This window comes from Oncorhynchus mykiss, chromosome 14 (genome assembly GCF_013265735.2).
Source record: "Oncorhynchus mykiss isolate Arlee chromosome 14, USDA_OmykA_1.1, whole genome shotgun sequence".
In the NCBI taxonomy this organism is placed as follows: Eukaryota; Metazoa; Chordata; class Actinopteri; order Salmoniformes; family Salmonidae; genus Oncorhynchus; species Oncorhynchus mykiss.
The window spans coordinates 35,454,195-35,475,771 of record NC_048578.1 but is presented as its reverse complement, the minus strand read 5'-3'; the positions used below and the strand labels follow the sequence as shown (position 1 = coordinate 35,475,771).

At 41.4% G+C, this 21,577-nt stretch overlaps 1 protein-coding gene across 3 annotated transcripts in view; it reads right to left on the bottom strand.

Moving 5' to 3' along the window:
* The window catches only part of slc25a48 (solute carrier family 25 member 48), a 17,933-nt gene extending 3,057 nt beyond the window's left edge, over nucleotides 1–14,876 (bottom strand). The window contains exons 1-6 of one of the 3 annotated variants that reach the window (XM_036943414.1): nucleotides 14,595–14,876; nucleotides 13,730–13,773; nucleotides 13,074–13,145; nucleotides 6,656–6,908; nucleotides 5,536–5,826; nucleotides 1–685 (exon numbers count right to left, since the gene is read on the bottom strand). The exon at nucleotides 1–685 is cut by the window's left edge and continues 962 nt beyond it. In XM_036943414.1, the coding sequence (XP_036799309.1) occupies nucleotides 1–685; nucleotides 5,536–5,826; nucleotides 6,656–6,908; nucleotides 13,074–13,145; nucleotides 13,730–13,773; nucleotides 14,595–14,640 (1,391 nt within the window). In that variant the 5' untranslated portion in view covers nucleotides 14,641–14,876. The remainder of the gene's footprint in view (nucleotides 686–5,535; nucleotides 5,827–6,655; nucleotides 6,909–13,073; nucleotides 13,146–13,729; nucleotides 13,774–14,594) is intronic. The other 2 variants (XM_036943415.1, XM_036943416.1) reach the window with 2 other exon arrangements.
* Between the last annotated feature and the right edge of the window lie 6,701 nt (nucleotides 14,877–21,577).

Here is a 21,577-nt window from a genome sequence, read left to right as displayed (position 1 = left end):
CACGAGATAGAACCTGTAGACAGAAACACGTCAGCAGGAGTAGAACCTGTAGACAGAACCACGTCAGCTGGAGTAGCAGTGACCCACGAGATAGAACCTGTAGACAGAAACACGTCAGCAGGAGTAGAACCTGTAGACAGAACCACGTCAGCTGGAGTAGCAGTGACCCACGAGATAGAACCTGTAGACAGAAACACGTCAGCAGGAGTAGAACCTGTAGACAGAAACCGGTCAGCTGGAGTAGCAGTGACCCACGAGATAGAACCTGTAGACAGAAACACGTCAGCAGGAGTAGAACCTGTAGACAGAAACCGGTCAGCTGGAGTAGCAGTGACCCACGAGATAGAACCTGTAGACAGAAACACGTCAGCAGGAGTAGAACCTGTAGACAGAAACCGGTCAGCTGGAGTAGCAGTGACCCACGAGATAGAACCTGTAGACAGAAACACGTCAGCAGGAGTAGAACCTGTAGACAGAAACCGGTCAGCTGGAGTAGCAGTGACCCACGAGATAGAACCTGTAGACAGAAACACGTCAGCAGGAGTAGAACCTGTAGACAGAAACCGGTCAGCTGGAGTAGCAGTGACCCACGAGATAGAACCTGTAGACAGAAACACGTCAGCAGGAGTAGAACCTGTAGACAGAACCACGTCAGCTGGAGTAGCCGTGACCCACGAGATAGAACCTGTAGACAGAAACACTTCAGGAGGGTCAGGAGATTCAGTTGGATTTATTATTATTATTATTATTTTTTTAAACAGTTGATTACATTTTTGGAAAACTTCATGTGATATCAAGATGTTTCTTCAAACACACTGAACAGGCAGTTATTTATTATTATTTTTTTTTTTAAATGTGCTGAGACACACTGCTAGAAAGTCACCTTTCACTGGGATTGGAAGCTTTTTCCTTCTGTTTAAATCAATTTAAAATCTCCAAAACTGTCAAATGTCCTGTCCTTGTTGCTTTTCACACAAACTTTTTTTATTTGACCAAAAACATCAGTCTCCCACTTGCTGAGAACTACCTGGAGGGTAAACTACCAGGACCAGGAGGGTAAACTACCAGGACCAGGAGGGTAAACTACCAGGACCAGGAGGGTAAACTACCAGGAGGGTAAACTACCAGGAGGGTAAACTACCAAGAGGGTAAACTACCAGGACCAGGAGGGTAAACTACCAGGAGGGTACACTACCAGGACCAGGAGGGTAAACAACCAGGACCAGGAGGGTAAACTACCAAGAGGGTAAACTACCAGGAGGGTAAACTACCAGGAGGGTAAACTACCAGGACCAGGAGGGTAAACTACCAGGAGGGTAAACTACCAGGACCAGGAGGGTAAACTACCAGGAGGGTAAACTACCAGGACCAGGAGGGTAAACTACCAGGAGGGTACACTACCAAGAGGGTAAACTACCAGGACCAGGAGGGTAAACTACCAGGAGGGTAAACTACCAGGAGGGTAAACTACCAGAATATCTGTGAAGGATGTTATGTAATCCATCACATCTATCAGCCCTTTTGGTACTTCATATTTTCACAGATGTCGTCAGGTAAAATAATACGAAGTAATTAAATATGATGATTTTAAAATAAACACAGAATAGACAAAGCTGTAAAACATTATCCTAAATATAAACCATCAATTTAGCGAATAACATTGGAAATTGGGGTACCTAGTCCATTATTCAACTAAAATGAGTCTTCCGCATTTAACCCAACCCCTGTGAATCAGAGAGGTACGGGAGACATCCACGTCTTCGGCACCCCGGGGAACAGTGGGTTAACTGCCTTGCTCAGGGGTAGAATGACAGGTTTTTACCTCTGACCACTAGGCTTCCTGCCGCCCCATAGTGTTTATTATGGGGGTTTCAGCATGAAATATCCTTTAAAAACATTTTTAAACACTCTTTTTACTATGTCAGTATGATTTGGTTGTCAATGTTTTGGCGTGAAACTGGCAGCAGTTATGGAAAATGTCAGCGGCCGAAAGAGTTAAATGAAAATAAATGCCACTGTTGATTAGATGCTTTTTTTAAAAATGAATTAAGCTTGAACCACATGGTCTAATTCAAATCAACAACACCTTTCTCAAATATTCAAAACGGAAGGAAGTGGTCATAACTAAGAGTTCTCCGTGACTTGAGTGTCACCTCAAAAAGTGTCTCTTGGATAATGCTAATGTTTCAAACCCCCCTTTGTCCATCAGGTTACCATCTAGCCGAGGTCCCAAATGTCATTCAGAATATGGAGTATTGACAGAAATAAAATTTAAAAAAAGAGTGGAAGAATTCACTTTAACCTGCATTGGCTAATCAAAACCTAACATACAGTAGATGTGACTATATACACACGAATACATTTTGTAAAAGTTATTCAGCTATAAATGACCGAAATTACCGAAGATTCCGGTAACCTTGGTAACTACCAGTAGCTTTTGCAACCCTACTGAGAACTGAATCATCCCACATTTCATCAGGATTTCTGTGTCAAAAGGGAAATGTTTTATTAGTCAATACAGCTCCATGCTGTGTACTGGGATGACGTGTCAAATCAGTTGCTTACCTCAGCTATACCTCCAGTGTCAGCGGAAAGGAGCAGACTAAAATCAGAGGTCATTCAACTCATGAACTAATCAGATGTCTTTGACCTATTACATATGTCCATTGAAGTCTTTATCACAGCAGACTGCTGGGTGAGTCAGACCATGTCATCATTTATGGGTCACAATCTGCTGGGTGGCTGTTGTGGAGTAGGCCAATGATTGCATAATCAAAGAACGAGGGTTGGAAATGCTTTCCCTGGACCTTTTGGCAGTGAAGGCATCACATCAATAAGATGCAGCAGGCAGCTAGCTGAGCAAAGCAACTGCCCCAAAATGCTGGTGTGCAGTGGAGGCTGCCGAGGGGAGGACGACTCATGGTAATGGCTGGAACAGAGCAAATGGAATGGCATGCGTTTTGATTAATTTGATTCCATTCCACTGATTCCGCTCCAGCCATTACCACGAGCCCCGTCCTCCCTTAATTAAGGTGCCACCAACCTCCTGTGGTCTACTGCATAAACTAAGGAGGCAGATGCGGGCTAACCAAGGCAGTAATCAAACTATGTTACTCACAATTTGAGTAATCCGATGGATTACATTACTAACTAGTTTTATTGTCATGTAATCAGTAACTGTAAATCATCCTCCCAACCCTTACATTTTCAAGATGGCATCATAAAATGGCATAAAGTAATGTTTTCTTATGGCAACAGGTCACAAATGGGTCACAAGTTTTTATAGGTGGTAGACAAGGTGAAGACAACTATTCAGCTTTGGACTTGACACGAAGACCGTAAAGGTGCCGTTCTACAAAATGAGTGCCTTTTGTGTGTGTGTGTATCTTTGATATTTTAAGTAGAAATTGTTCACAAATATAGATTTTTAAAAGCTTGTTATGTTAAATGAAGTGCCCTTTAATATAGACCACACGGAGAATTAAAATCAGTCTAATTTTGACTATGAAAAAGGCTTGCTAAAGTGCCCAAATTCTTCATTTAGACGTGTCCCTCAGTGTACCACAGCCTTTTAGCTGAACGCTCCTTAGCAGATAACCCGAAGGAACCTTTTTATTTGCATAGCTAGACTACATTTTCCGCCAAGTCCACATAGCAGCAACATTAGAATTTCTGCATAAATTATGATTCCAATGTGGTTAGCCGTTAGTTTAGAGCATGGAGATAGCAACCAGGGCCATAAATACACATGAGGACACCGAGGTCCAGACCTGTCAATTTTTTTGTAATTAGAAAAATATAATATATTTTTTTATTTTGTTCAAAATAAATTAAGACAATTATAGGTTAACATGTAAATATTTCTCCCAGTGTTGAGCAAAGCTCAGAACACTTAAATGATTGATCTGACTGAGTTCTAAACATGCCTGCCTCTCTGTGAACGAGTGGAATCATGAACAGTGGTTTGTTCGTTATGATCGCCTGCGTCTCTGTGAACAAGTGGAATCATGAACAGTGGTTTGTTCGTTATGATCGCCTGCGTCCCTTGGACTTGTGTGCCAGATTTGCAACACATTCCCCACTCTCTAAAGCAGCTGGATTTGCAACACATTCCCCACTCTCTAAAGCAGCTGTATTTGCAACACATTCCCCACTCTCTAAAACAGCTGGATTTGCAACACATTCCCCACTCTCTAAAACAGCTGGATTTGCAACACATTCCCCACTCTCTAAAGCAGCTGTATTTGCAACACATTCCCCACTCTCTAAAACAGCTGGATTTGCAACACATTCCCCACTCTCTAAAGCAGCTGGATTTGCAGCACATTCCCCACTCTCTAAAGCAGCTGAAGGCGTCCACATGCTTCCCAACCGGAACATTTTGTGCCTATATTAGGATGCCATTTTGTGCCTATATTAAGATGCCATTTTGTGACGTTTTAGTTCATTTTGGTGTTTTTCAGGCACACATTTTTTCTTGATGCCTGCAGGAGGAAGCAGAGAAGAAAGACAGAGGAAGCATGCAGAGAGAGGTTAGTCCAGTGGTTGCCCCATGTGGGGTCCCTTGATAAAATCTGTACTAATGATATCAAACAAGTTAGGAACTTTAAAAATATTTGATATGTTTCAATATTTTCACATGGCCCATCTTCCCTATAGGCCGACATTAAAATGCTATCAACATGCAAACAATACAGTTTTAAAAATGTCCTACATTTTCCTTTCTACCGGTGGTTGTTCCTTCTACTGAAGTTTATAGTTTACCCATCACCCACCTTTTAACACTATTTACCACTGATTATACAAAATTGGAAGTCATTTTCTAATAATTAATGCGAATGTGATAATACAATCATCTGTGTGCTTCATTGATATCTGGTTGTGCGGAGCTTGATTAGTAATGCCTAGGAATACAAATGTGAATGCTATGTATTTTGAAAAAAAGAGAAACTGTATTTATGTAAAGAGTGATTTTTCGCAATTCATCATTACAACTGACTGACTGATGCTACGTGTCAGTGTGAATCATTTCTCATATTTCCGCCCCGTTTCGGGGGTATAACATTACAATTGTACAGCTAATAGGCTACATGCTTGTAGATGGACTGAGGTGAATGAAGCTATTGCAACAAGGTGATAATGGCTGGGGTCATTTTGGCTTGTTGTTGCTGTTCTCCAAATAGCATTTTAAAAAGTGTTTTAAATTGTACAGAAATGCAGTAAATAAGCTTCAACTTTCAAAAAAATATCTTGAAAGGAGGGAAAGGTGGGTGGGTGCGTCTCCCCCATCCGGACCTCACTAAAACTCAATCCCTGGTTACGGCCCTGCTAGCAAAGTCAGGATTGTGATTTCGATGTACGTATGGGCCCAATAACCCTCCATCAATATTCTCTGGCCTAGTGGAAAACAAAACAAGGCCACGGTTTCAACAGAACGCTCCTTTATCTGACCTAAAGGCTAATTTCTATTTGCTTCAACCAAGCACAACTAGCAACAGTAACATTACCATTCATCCGTAAACACCTTCCAGTTACCTGCCAGTCCTCCAGACACCCATATAGAACAGGGATGAGGTGATGACCTCCCTTCAGAGGATAGCCAGCGACGGAACAACGCGTAGGGGATGAAGTACAACGTGTACCCAGGGACGTCTCTCAGGACCATGGCCCCGGCTCCTCTGTAAAGCCCCCGGATCCCCTCAGTCCGCAGTATGGAGCTGATGCAGTGGATGGGCCCTCTGTAGGTCGGCTGGCCCTGGAGAGTCACGGAGCGCACGGCGATGTTACCGTTCCCGTTTCCGGTCGTCCCGGCGAGGGACAGGTTCTCTAAAATACAAACAATAAACAAACAATAAAGATCAGGCTGTACTTGACTTTATTGACCGCTCATGCAGAAAGAGGATAGTTTGGATTAAGGTTCAATCTTATACGGAAGGAGGCTTTAACTGTATACCAGAACAACAGGTGATGGTGAAGATTTAACACGTATCTTTATACAGTATAGGGCATCATAAAATACACATGGGGCGCCACTCAAGGACGTGTGGCGCGTCGTCATATAAAAACGGTGCAGCAATTTCCGTTTTCAAAAACAGTGACTGGTGACTGACGTAGGACATTGACATGTGATTACGACACCTTTTTAGTTTATCAACCTTTAAGTGAGCTGGTTACAATCCACGGGATTTATCATCTCATGCTAGCTCGTCCGAGTTGCTGTTGTGACATATGAATGGCAGTTGAAAGACTGATGGGGCTCTGAACCTGAATAGGCAAATTATACGTTTTGGTATGGTTCCTTGAACTGTCAACTATTCTAGACCTCTGGGTAAAGTCCCACTAAAATGAGCTTTCTAAACCCATGACTACTATTGGCACTGTACCTTCTAGAAAGGTCTGAAAGGATAGTTATAATACTCTCTAGGTTTCTTCCTAGGGTCTGGACTTTCTAGGGAGTTTTTCCTAGCCACCGTGCTTCTACACCTGCATTGCTTGCTGTTTGGGGTTTTAGGCTGGGTTTCTGTACAGCACTTTGAGATATCAGCTGATGTAAGAAGGGCTTTATAAATACATTTGATTTATACTAAAGGAAATACCTGCTAAAATATTTACCTTCTAGAATGGTCTAGAATGTTGTATTGGTCTTTGACTTTACCTGCTAGACAGGGCAGAGTCTGCATCTGTAGTCTGATCTTAACCAGGTCGACCGGCGCTCCGAGTCCCACTGACATCAGCCCTGTCAACATGCTGGCCAGGGTCATGTCCAGCATGCCACACGGCTGCCTCTCGTCACCATGGCGGAACTTGCTAATAACCCTCTGTGTGTTGTTGAAGAACCCAAACACCACTGAGTTATACACGGTGATGCTGGCCAGCGGGAAGGAGAGACCCTTGAAGAAGCCAGCCACCTAGGATGAAGAAAAATACAAATGAGACGTTTTATGCAACAGTGTGATCTGTAGAAGGCCCGCTTCCCAGTATACAATTTGGCAACTGGAAGGTTTTTCCCCCCCACCTCCCTGCCAGAGAGAGGCTACATAGGGAGTATTCACAGCAAGGCTCAATGATATTTGTTAAAACAAAAGCACAGTTGCCTCAAAAGTAAAACAAATATTTCCAGAACTGGTACAGCGAGGCCTACGGTATAATCTACAGATAAGAGTTTGTGAAAATGAATTTAGGATGTTCTAATTAACTTTTTTGAGTAGTCGTCGAGGTTGACACTTTATGTCCAAGGCCTCCGCAGTTCTAAAGGGAAACGGTACCAACAGCACGACGACAAATGGATTATCATGCCAAATATTATCAAAATGGCCTCCTATGGATTATCATGCCAAATATTATCAAAATGGCCTCCTATGGATTATCATGCCAAATATTATCCCATGGCCTCCTATGGATTATCATGCCAAATATTATCAAAATGGCCTCCTATGGATTATCATGCCAAATATTATCCCATGGCCTCCTATGGATTATCATGCCAAATATTATCCCATGGCCTCCTATGGATTATCATGCCAAATATTATCCCATGGCCTCCTATGGATTATCATGCCAAATATTATCCCATGGCCTCCTATGGATTATCATGCCAAATATTATCCCATGGCCTCCTATGGATTATCATGCCAAATATTATCCCATGGCCTCCTATGGATTATCATGCCAAATATTATCCCATGGCCTCCTATGGATTATCATGCCAAATATTATCCCATGGCCTCCTATGGATTATCATGCCAAATATTATCCCATGGCCTCCTATGGATTATCATGCCAAATATTATCCCATGGCCTCCTATGGATTATCATGCCAAATATTATCCCATGGCCTCCTATGGATTATCATGCCAAATATTATCCCATGGCCTCCTATGGATTATCATGCCAAATATTATCCCATGGCCTCCTATGGATTATCATGCCAAATATTATCCCATGGCCTCCTATGGATTATCATGCCAAATATTATCCCATGGCCTCCTATGGATTATCATGCCAAATATTATCCCATGGCCTCCTATGGATTATCATGCCAAATATTATCCCATGGCCTCGTATGGATTTTAATGCCAAATATTATCAAATGGCCTCCTATGGATTATCATGCCAAATATTATCAAATGGCCTCCTATGGATTATCATGCCAAATATTATCCCATGGCCTCCTATGGATTATCATACCAAATATTATCCCATGGCCTCCTATGGATTATCATGCCAAATATTATCAAATGGCCTCCTATGGATTATCATGCCAAATATTATCCCATGGCCTCCTATGGATTATCATGCCAAATATTATCCCATGGCCTCCTATGGATTATCATGCCAAATATTATCCCATGGCCTCCTATGGATTATCATGCCAAATATTATCCCATGGCCTCCTATGGATTATCATGCCAAATATTATCCCATGGCCTCCTATGGATTATCATGCCAAATATTATCCCATGGCCTCCTATGGATTATCATGCCAAATATTATCCCATGGCCTCCTATGGATTATCATGCCAAATATTATCCCATGGCCTCGTATGGATTTTAATGCCAAATATTATCAAATGGCCTCCTATGGATTATCATGCCAAATATTATCAAATGGCCTCCTATGGATTATCATACCAAATATTATCCCATGGCCTCCTATGGATTATCATGCCAAATATTATCAAATGGCCTCCTATGGATTATCATGCCAAATATTATCCCATGGCCTCCTATGGATTATCATGCCAAATATTATCCCATGGCCTCCTATGGATTATCATGCCAAATATTATCCCATGGCCTCCTATGGATTATCATGCCAAATATTATCCCATGGCCTCCTATGGATTATCATGCCAAATATTATCCCATGGCCTCCTATGGATTATCATGCCAAATATTATCCCATGGCCTCCTATGGATTATCATGCCAAATATTATCCCATGGCCTCCTATGGATTATCATGCCAAATATTATCCCATGGCCTCGTATGGATTTTAATGCCAAATATTATCAAATGGCCTCCTATGGATTATCATGCCAAATATTATCAAATGGCCTCCTATGGATTATCATGCCAAATATTATCAAATGGCCTCCTATGGATTATCATGCCAAATATTATCCCATGGCCTCCTATGGATTATCATGCCAAATATTATCCCATGGCCTCCTATGGATTATCATGCCAAATATTATCCCATGGCCTCCTATGGATTATCATGCCAAATATTATCCCATGGCCTCCTATGGATTATCATGCCAAATATTATCCCATGGCCTCCTATGGATTATCATGCCAAATATTATCCCATGGCCTCCTATGGATTATCATGCCAAATATTATCCCATGGCCTCCTATGGATTATCATGCCAAATATTATCCCATGGCCTCCTATGGATTATCATGCCACATATTATCCCATGGCCTCCTATGGATTATCATGCCAAATATTATCCCATGGCCTCCTATGGATTATCATGCCAAATATTATCCCATGGCCTCCTATGGATTATCATGCCAAATATTATCCCATGGCCTCCTATGGATTATCATGCCAAATATTATCCCATGGCCTCCTATGGATTATCATGCCAAATATTATCCCATGGCCTCCTATGGATTATCATGCCAAATATTATCCCATGGCCTCCTATGGATTATCATGCCAAATATTATCCCATGGCCTCCTATGGATTATCATGCCAAATATTATCCCATGGCCTCCTATGGATTATCATGCCAAATATTATCCCATGGCCTCCTATGGATTATCATGCCAAATATTATCCCATGGCCTCCTATGGATTATCATGCCAAATATTATCCCATGGCCTCCTATGGATTATCATGCCAAATATTATCCCATGGCCTCCTATGGATTATCATGCCAAATATTATCCCATGGCCTCCTATGGATTATCATGCCAAATATTATCCCATGGCCTCCTATGGATTATCATGCCAAATATTATCCCATGGCCTCGTATGGATTTTAATGCCAAATATTATCAAATGGCCTCCTATGGATTATCATGCCAAATATTATCAAATGGCCTCCTATGGATTATCATGCCAAATATTATCAAATGGCCTCCTATGGATTATCATGCCAAATATTATCCCATGGCCTCCTATGGATTATCATGCCAAATATTATCCCATGGCCTCCTATGGATTATCATGCCAAATATTATCCCATGGCCTCCTATGGATTATCATGCCAAATATTATCCCATGGCCTCCTATGGATTATCATGCCAAATATTATCCCATGGCCTCCTATGGATTATCATGCCAAATATTATCCCATGGCCTCCTATGGATTATCATGCCAAATATTATCCCATGGCCTCCTATGGATTATCATGCCAAATATTATCCCATGGCCTCCTATGGATTATCATGCCACATATTATCCCATGGCCTCCTATGGATTATCATGCCAAATATTATCCCATGGCCTCCTATGGATTATCATGCCAAATATTATCCCATGGCCTCCTATGGATTATCATGCCAAATATTATCCCATGGCCTCCTATGGATTATCATGCCAAATATTATCCCATGGCCTCCTATGGATTATCATGCCAAATATTATCCCATGGCCTCCTATGGATTATCATGCCAAATATTATCCCATGGCCTCCTATGGATTATCATGCCAAATATTATCCCATGGCCTCCTATGGATTATCATGCCAAATATTATCCCATGGCCTCCTATGGATTATCATGCCAAATATTATCCCATGGCCTCCTATGGATTATCATGCCAAATATTATCCCATGGCCTCCTATGGATTATCATGCCAAATATTATCCCATGGCCTCCTATGGATTATCATGCCAAATATTATCCCATGGCCTCCTATGGATTATCATGCCAAATATTATCCCATGGCCTCCTATGGATTATCATGCCAAATATTATCCCATGGCCTCCTATGGATTATCATGCCAAATATTATCCCATGGCCTCGTATGGATTTTAATGCCAAATATTATCAAATGGCCTCCTATGGATTATCATGCCAAATATTATCAAATGGCCTCCTATGGATTATCATGCCAAATATTATCCCATGGCCTCCTATGGATTATCATACCAAATATTATCCCATGGCCTCCTATGGATTATCATGCCAAATATTATCAAATGGCCTCCTATGGATTATCATGCCAAATATTATCCGATGGCCTCCTATGGATTATCATGCCAAATATTATCCCATGGCCTCCTATGGATTATCATGCCAAATATTATCCCATGGCCTCCTATGGATTATCATGCCAAATATTATCCCATGGCCTCCTATGGATTATCATGCCAAATATTATCCCATGGCCTCCTATGGATTATCATGCCAAATATTATCCCATGGCCTCCTATGGATTATCATGCCAAATATTATCCCATGGCCTCCTATGGATTATCATGCCAAATATTATCCCATGGCCTCGTATGGATTTTAATGCCAAATATTATCAAATGGCCTCCTATGGATTATCATGCCAAATATTATCAAATGGCCTCCTATGGATTATCATGCCAAATATTATCCCATGGCCTCCTATGGATTATCATGCCAAATATTATCCCATGGCCTCCTATGGATTATCATGCCAAATATTATCCCATGGCCTCCTATGGATTATCATGCCAAATATTATCCCATGGCCTCCTATGGATTATCATGCCAAATATTATCCCATGGCCTCCTATGGATTATCATGCCAAATATTATCCCATGGCCTCCTATGGATTATCATGCCAAATATTATCCCATGGCCTCCTATGGATTATCATGCCAAATATTATCCCATGGCCTCCTATGGATTATCATGCCACATATTATCCCATGGCCTCCTATGGATTATCATGCCAAATATTATCCCATGGCCTCCTATGGATTATCATGCCAAATATTATCCCATGGCCTCGTATGGATTTTAATGCCAAATATTATCAAATGGCCTCCTATGGATTATCATGCCAAATATTATCAAATGGCCTCCTATGGATTATCATGCCAAATATTATCCCATGGCCTCCTATGGATTATCATGCCAAATATTATCCCAAGGCCTCCTATGGATTATCATGCCAAATATTATCCCATGGCCTCCTATGGATTATCATGCCAAATATTATCCCATGGCCTCCTATGGATTATCATGCCAAATATTATCCCATGGCCTCCTATGGATTATCATGCCAAATATTATCCCATGGCCTCCTATGGATTATCATGCCAAATATTATCAAATGGCCTCCTATGGATTATCATGCCAAATATTATCAAATGGCCTCCTATGGATTATCATGCCAAATATTATCAAATGGCCTCCTATGGATTATCATGCCAAATATTATCAAATGGCCTCCTATGGATTACCATGCCAAATATTATCCCATGGCCTCCTATGGATTATCATGCCAAATATTATCCCATGGCCTCCTATGGATTATCATGCCAAATATTATCCCATGGCCTCCTATGGATTATCATGCCAAATATTATCCCATGGCCTCCTATGGATTATCATGCCAAATATTATCCCATGGCCTCCTATGGATTATCATGCCAAATATTATCCCATGGCCTCCTATGGATTATCATGCCAAATATTATCCCATGGCCTCCTATGGATTATCATGCCAAATATTATCCCATGGCCTCCTATGGATTATCATGCCAAATATTATCCCATGGCCTCCTATGGATTATCATGCCAAATATTATCCCATGGCCTCCTATGGATTATCATGCCAAATATTATCCCATGGCCTCCTATGGATTATCATGCCAAATATTATCAAATGGCCTCCTATGGATTATCATGCCAAATATTATCCCATGGCCTCCTATGGATTATCATGCCAAATATTATCCCATGGCCTCCTATGGATTATCATGCCAAATATTATCCCATGGCCTCCTATGGATTACTGTGGGACAATACAAAAGGTCTCCCCACGAGTGACTAAGTCGCTTTGGGTAAAAGTGTCTGCTAAATGGTATATATATATTTACATTTAGACGACAAGAGCATTAACATATCACTTACAGTTTCCTTTCTGTAGATTTGGAGGACACAGTGAAGGGTGTTCTTGTATCCTTTCCCAGCTTGTAAACGGGTCTGTTGGGTAGAATCATAGAATGGGATACGATAAGAACCTCAACATTCCTCCTACATAAAACAACGGCCTACACAATCTACAACAGGTAGGCTAGGTGATGTGTGGTCACTCATGTTAATGTTACTGCAGGCCTATAGCCTACTAAATGGTAACTGGGTATGAGTAGATCAACTATTATTACATGTTTGGTAAAAAAACACAAGGTTTGACATTAAGGGTTGATCTATTGCCTAGAGCAAGTGAACTGAACAGTTGGGCAAGTTGAGCCTGCTCTGAGGTTGCCCCCATTGGGCTGTTTATTTAAAAAACATGTCTTTACTGACAACAACCAAACTGCAAGCATTGATCTGTCTGGCTCCCCTCCATTGTTTAAATGAAAGAGACAATTGTCTTTCAGACCTTAATGTCAATCACTGATTTAAACCAGATCGGACCGTTTCCTGGAAAACCAATTAAGCCTAGTCCTAGAACTCAAGATAAACAGAGAATCTCCATTGAAAGTGGATTTAAGTTCAGGACTGGGCTTGATCAGTGTCTGGGAAACCAGTCCTTTATGTGTTGAACCGTGTGTCCTTGTATGTACCTTGACTGTGTCCAGCGGATGACCAACAATAACACTGGAAGCTCCTATTGGAAAAACAGATGGAAACCACGTTTAGGAGGCGTAAGGAGGGATGGATGGATAGAGAGTGTGAAAGACAGAGAGAGAGAGAGTGAAAGAGAGAGGGGGAGAGTTAATATATAATGTTGTTTCAGTGGCACCCTGCCTAGAACATCCAACCCTCCTCAGACAATAGAACTACAGTACCACAGATTTCAGGGCAAACACAAGAGAGAACAGAAAGAATCATATCCCGGCCAGACAGCAAAACACTACCACTGCTTAGGGGTCATTCTGACTCAACATTTGCAAAAACAAAACTTAGGCCGATAATGTTCATAACTACAGCAGGCTGCCTATAGGCGAATAACAGGCGATGAAGAGTGAAACCCGTTGCAGCATTCCACAGTATCATTATGCAATGTGCAACTACTATGCCCCTACGGTCCGTTTCATGGTAGCGCGCCTTGCAGAAGTAGAATATAGAAAAGGAGAACACTCAAAATAAATAGCCAAACACGTACAACTGGTTATTTAATTATTAACTACATTTTGATTGGATGTTAAATGTTGAGTGTTTGATCAAAATGATCAAAATGTCCAGCGCGTGGGGCAATTCGATTTGGAAAATCTGCGCATGTTCCAATTATTCATATATCTACTTTTTTCTAATCGAACATAGATTAGACATCGGCCTACATAGCAGATGTATTAAAATAAAACAAATGATGATAAACAAAATCGATATGCAATAGTCCAACACCGCTCTAATCCCAAAACTCATCCTCACATAAAACATCTAATTCTACAGCTAATTAACAAGTTTTAAAAAATAACGGACACTCACCTCCAATCCACCCTGCAAGGAAGTCATCTAAATGAAAACAATTCATTTTTGATTGATCTTAATTCCTTTCCTTCTGTCACTAGTCACCGGTGAACAGAAATCTTAAGTGTCTGGAATTCAACGTCGATACAGACACGCGGGGTAGGATATTTGAGAAGCAAAGTAACAAAAATGGACTTTCCTAGCATCTATGTAAACTTCCAGATAGGTTTGGAGGGTCTGTAAATAAACATAAAGACAGGGATTGGGCGTCTCTAAACCAATCAGCATCTAGGATTTATGTGTGACACTTGCCGTCTGAAGACAATGGGACAATTTGTTTTGATGGCCCGGTGCCCCGTCTGTGTGGACAATTTGTTTAGGACCACCTGAAAAGTCGGAATGTACCAACTACTCTGAACCGGGGCACAGGGCCACGCATACTTGCCAGGAAGCAGTTCAAGCCGTGCTAAAATGTTTTTGCGGTTGGAAATGAAATAATATAATAAATACTGTAAACCAAGAGGAATTGCGATGCAAACAAAATATAAACTTAATTGGCCACTTACATAATTATCCACATGGAGGGAGATTGATGCATAAAGCCAGAATTTTAGTACAAAAGCATAATGGAAATGGGGTCTAGGCTTTATCATATCACAAAACATTAACTTTATCCACTTATTTGGGCAAAACAAATACACTCCATAAACGTTGTGCAACATAACTTATGACCAAAAAAAAAAAAGACCCAAAAAATGTTTTCATATTTAATAGGCTATATACCAATCTAAGCATATATATATATTGTGAAAGAGGATATAACATGGGTTTAGACACACCCTAGAGGTATTGCCTAGAAAACACACAGATAGCACTCAAAGATAAGACACCATTGCACTGTGGGATGGAGAATGGTGCCAGGAGTGGTAGCGACAGATTGTCTGTTTGCTTGCACCTGTGAACCTCACAACTCATTCAAAAAGCAGTACTATGAAAACCTACACTTTAATTAGATTTTAAATTTAGTGAGAAAGTATTCTTGACTTATTCCACATTTGTTTACTTAAATTTTTTTGCGAAAAAAGCAAAGCAAAGCAACATTAACATATTCATTATATTCATCATTCCATTTGAAATCAATCAAAAGCTTTAAAATAAAGGCCAATATTTTAGTGTCCATTTTTTGTTGTTGAATCCTCTGGGTTGAACTGAAACAATATATTTTGATGACTTCTCTAATGCTCTACAGGCCTAAATATCATAATTCAGGAAACGTGTGTAAAGAATGGTCACATTTATTTTCTGTGTTTTTATTTTACTAGGCATATCAGTTAACCCTTGTCTTTTTATTTAACCTTTATTTTATCAGGCAAGTCAGTTAAGAACAAATTATAATTTTCAGTGACGGCCTAGGAACAGAACGACAGATTTGTACCTTGTCAGCTCGGGGGATTGAACTTGCAACCTTCCGGTTACTAGTCGAACGCTCTAACCACTAGGCTACCCTGCCGCCTGACCTTTATGTACAAAATGACCCATCAGCAGAGAAAACCCCCCCAATGATGACTTTTCCCAGAGTGGCCCCCAACATTAGAACAAGTGAAACATCACCTTTGTTCATATTTCCATGAAAGCTGCTCACCACCAGGGTACAAAGATTGTCTTAGGGTCATTTTTGAAAGACACACACACACACACACACACACACACACACACACACACACACACACACACACACACACACACACACACACACACAATGACAAATTGAGATTCTGTGTGCTACTGATTGAATTCAGACAAATACACACACACACACACGACTCAAGTTCACAGACTAAATAAACAACATTTCAGACAAAATAAATATTTCTTGAAAGCATTGTCTACTGATGGGGAAATGCAGTCAGAGGCTATAAAGGTGCTGCAGATGACAGTCCCCCCCAGTTCTCTCTTTGCTGAAGCCATGAGTGCACGTTTCAGTGCCCAACAGGTCGTAGATCTGATTTTATCAAATGTCCAGGAGGAACAAGAGAACAATGATTTAGAAGAGGAGGAGGAATCTGAAGAAGAAGACGGAGAAGAATACAACCCAGAGCACGATGCATCATCTTCAGATGAAGAAGAAGATGGGGAAGAATACAACCCAGAGCACGATGCATCATCTTCAGATGAAGAAGAAGATGGGGAAGAATACAACCCAGAGCACGATGCATCATCTTCTGATGAAGAAGAAATCCCCTAAGCTGAAAGAGAGACATTTTTGTCAGCAAAATAACATGGTCCTCGTCACCATATGACAGCCAGGGCAAGATGGCAGCACAACATGCCATAAGGACGACCCCAGGGACCACACGACATGCAGTTGCCCAGGACATCGCCTCAACATTCTACATGTTCATCACACCAGCCATCGAAAAAATCATTCTGGAGATGACAAATTTGGAGGGTTTTCGTAAATATGGAGACAACTGGAAAAGGATGGATGAGATTGACCTGCGTGCCTACATAGGGCTGCTAATCCTAGCAGCTGTGTATAGGTCCCGAGACGAGGCTACATGGCTCTCTGGGATGCAGAGAATGGAAGGGCGATTTTCCGTGCCACGATGCCACTGAAAGTCATTCACACTTTCTCAAGAATGCTACGATTTGATAGCCTTGAGTCAAGACCTGCAAGACGTGTGAGAGACAAACTGGCAGCCATAAGAGAGGTCTGGGAGAAGTGGGTGGAGCCATAAGAGAGGTCTGGGAGAAGTGGGTGGAGCCATAAGAGAGGTCTGGGAGAAGTGGGTGGAGCCATAAGAGAGGTTTGGGAGAAGTGGGTGGAGCGTCTGTCATACCTCTACAACCCCGGGCCTGAAGTAACAGTGGAGGAGCAACTGGTTCCATTCAGAGGTACATTTTTATTTTCATATGTAATGTAAGTGATTTTCACTGTTAATTGTATTATGTATTGCTGTAATATCATTGATTTATGTGATCGTTTTCTGTGACCCTGATACTAATTACTGATAGTAATCTCTTTTGTCAAAAGGTCGCTGTCCTTTCCGGCAGTATATGCCCAGCAAGCCAGCAAAGTATGGCATTAAGATATGGGTGGCCTGTTACACACAATCCAGCTACGCTTGGAAGATGCATGTCTACACAGGGAAGCCGACCAGTGGAGGCCCGGAGAAGAACCAGGGGATGCAGATTGTGCTTGTTGTGACAGATGGACTGAGGGGACACAATGTCACGTGTGAACAATTTCTTCACCTCTTATGAACTCAGCCAGCAGCTCCTGAAGAGGAAGATCACCATGGTTGGCACAGTTAGAAAGAACAAGCCTGAGCTCCCCCCTGCACTCCTCACAACAAGGAGAGAGAGGCCTTCTCATCAAAGTTTGCCAACACCCCCACCACCACTCTAGTTTCTTACCTCCCAACGAGGAACAATAATGTGGTCCTCCTGAGCACACTGCACAAAACGGCTGAGATCAGTGATCGTGAGGACAGGAAGCCAGTCATCATCTTGGACTACAACCACAACAAAGGAGGCGTGGACAACCTGGACAAGGTGATTGGAACTTACAGCTGCAGGAGGATGACCCCCCCCCCCCCCCCGCGCTGGCCCCTGGTCATCTTCCATAACATCATTGATGTGTCCTCATACGATGCCTTCATGATATGGAACATGATCAACCCTACCTGGATGCCTGATAAGCAGAACAAGAGGAGGGTTTTCCTGGAGCTGCTGGGAAAGGCACTTGTAACCCGACACATTCAAAGAAGGGTCCACCTCCCCTGCACAGCAGCCTCTGCAGCGCTTGTGAAAGCTGTTCACGGGGCTGAATCTTGTCCTGATCCAACCTGAGGCTGCTCCAACCTGAGACAAAACCTAAATCTGGTGTCTTCTGATCTACTGAACATGTGCTGCACAGACTTTTGATTTATTCATGGACCAACGTTAGAGGGTGTGTTCACAACGGTCTGCGTTACACTATAACCCATTTAAAACAGGTGTTGGTCATGTTTAATGCACAAAATAGATATCAAGTCCTGAATATAATCTTGTATATATTACTTGTTACAGTGTCAGTGCCGGGAAATACATTTTGAACGGATGTGTTTACGAGTCCGTGTAACCCACACGTCCCACTCTGACCTAGGATCTGTTGTTTCAGGACAGAGAAGTGCTAACTTTGCAGTTTCTTTTGTAAAGATACAACCAGAACAAAACGCTGTCAATATAAGCCTACAGATGTCGTCCTGCTGTATCATGCTGTGCTGACAATACATATCAAATGTAGACAATATCAATACAAGTTTGATGCTACATTTTAAATAATATTTACAATATTAACAAAGTACAAAACTAGTGATCTTTAATTCTGGCAATAATAACTTAAAGGTAAATGATTGGGTAAGAGTTTCCAATAGCATGACGTGCAGAACATTGAGATGTTGCAACATCAGAGTTGTTTGTTTAAAGTGGCTTCTCCAGTCTCCTTTTCACCTAATTTATCACCTGATTTATCTGAACATTATGAAATATATTCATACCTTCTGTCAGCCATGGAAACCCTCTCTGAATAGTTGTATTGTAAACTGATATCAGACACAAACGGCTGATTCACTATGCATGGGATCATAGATAGATTCCTGGAAAGATAGATGTCATTAGATGGATGACATCATGTAACAAAACTAATGTCTCTCGTTAACTGTCAGATGAGACATTAATTCATATCCTCCCGTATTATAAACTGAAGTGACCGGACGGAGGCTACTGGAGGTAAATCAAACACATCATGTGCTCTTCTTGGGAAAAGAGGGTAGGAAGAGGGTGTGAGCTTGAGTCTGTCGTTTCATTGGTCATCTTAGTGGCCATGTGCACAGGCTGCTGAAGTGACTCTTATCTACCACAGCAAATATGTGTGTGTGTGTGTGCGTGTTGGTGTGTGTGTGTGTCCGCGCGCGTGTGCTTATGTGTGTGTGTGTGTGTGTGTGTGTGTGTGTGTGTGTGTGTGTGTGTGTGTGTGTGTGTGTGTGTGTGTGTGTGAGTGTGTGTGTGTGTGTGCATGTTTGTGTGTGTGTGCGTGCGTGCGTGCGTGCGTGCGTGTGTGTGTGTGTGTGTGTGTGTGTATAAGCAACCTACAAGCTGTGAATAATAGATCATCCTCACCCTCATGATGATAATGGTGATAATGATGCTAATAATAATGAGTGTGTTTTCTAACGTGTATAAACCCACACCACCGCTCCCCCTCAGCTCTCTCTACTTTTAACATGGAGGTGATGTTGGTTATTTGTCTGAATGTCTATTTGATCAGCCTTGAAACATGTGGACATTGCTTTCAATAGGATTCCAAATTGTTGGTCTGACTGCATTTTCTGGACGAAACAGGAGACAAAGGAGCGTTGAAAACAGAGTTGTTTTTACAATAAATAAACATACAGATGTAGGATCTTAATTTGATCACTCTTTTCTTACTGAGAATTTTACTGCACAGCAGGGAATTAAATATTGTGGTGTATTCAAGGTTATAAAAAAAAAGCTTCTACATTGTCCAATTTCCACTTTAAAATGTCCATCTTGAATTGTCTTAACAAAAAATGTATTAATCACTACAAAAAAAAAAATCCTTTAATTATAATCCAGACAATAATTCACATTTCCTGTTGCTGCAAGGTTATTTTCATGCTGTAGCAAACTGGCTCAAATTAAGTTCCTGCATCTGTAAGCAAATCTCTCAGAAAGATCACAGACAAACACAAAGTATCTCTCTCATCACTAGTTCTCTCATTTATGCAGACAGCAGCATAAATATCATAAACATCATGAAAGACTTTATGTTTTCCTGTTGTATTTGAACTCATTCTGTTCTGTTGAGACTTGGAGAAATCGTTTATGATCGACTTCCTGCCACTAGGGGGCAGGAGACATCAGTGTTTGTAGATAGAGGACCCCTTGCCATTCATTCAGCCCTTGGTTCTTGGTTAAAGACTTCTCAATGTCACAGCTTAAATTACAGCTGGCCTTTACCCACTAGCTATTGATTCATGTCACGGACCATGTGATTCCAATAGAATTCCTTGAGATGGACAGATTCGACCAGAGGTCAAATAGCCTGTGCTGTGAGGAAGAAAGAAGCATTTCATACTTCAAAAAAAAACATCTCTTTAACCAATAGACTATGCTATTTCCTTATGTATTGATGTTGTTTCCTATACATTATCATAATGTAAGAAACAACAGCCGTATGTTAGAAAATAGCCTATTGGCTAAAGAGATTTGTGATTGCAAGCTAACTGGTTTGTAAACGTAAACAATTACCACAAAGAATTTCCCCGAGGAGCATTGTCCTCCATGTTTTGATTAATCATTTCACATGACCTGAATTTTAACCTTTATTTTTTCATTTTAAACCAGAAATTAAAATTTGACCAAAAATGAAAAGCGATTGTCTGAGGATGGTGCTGGACCACCTGACATAAAAATAAAAGGGGACATTTTGATGAAAAAGCTTTAAATTAAAGTTATAATTCAGGTCACGTGACATGATTAACCAAAACACAGGGCCCTAGTCTAGTTTATTACCATGTGAGCTCTACAACTTCCTCATAAGTAATATGATGTTGTTAGTGTAACGGATGTGAAACGGCTAGCTTAGTTAGCGGTGGTGCGCGCTAAATAGCGTTTCAATCGGTGACGTCACTTGCTCTGAGACCTTGAAGTAGTGGTTCCCCCTTGTTCTGCAAGGGCCTCGGCTTTTGTGGAGCGATGGGTAACGATGCTTCGTGGGTGATTGTTGTTGATGTGTTCAGAGGGTCCCTGGTTCGCGCCCGGGAATGGGCGAGGGGACGGTCTAAAGTTATACTGTTACATTAGGGTATTTGGGGTGTGACGGCAGGTAGCCTAGTGGTTAGAGCGTTGATCTTATTCCCGAACTGACAAAGTAAAAATCTGTTGTTTTGCCCCTGAGCAAGGCAGTTAACCCACTGTTCCCCGGGTGCCGAAGA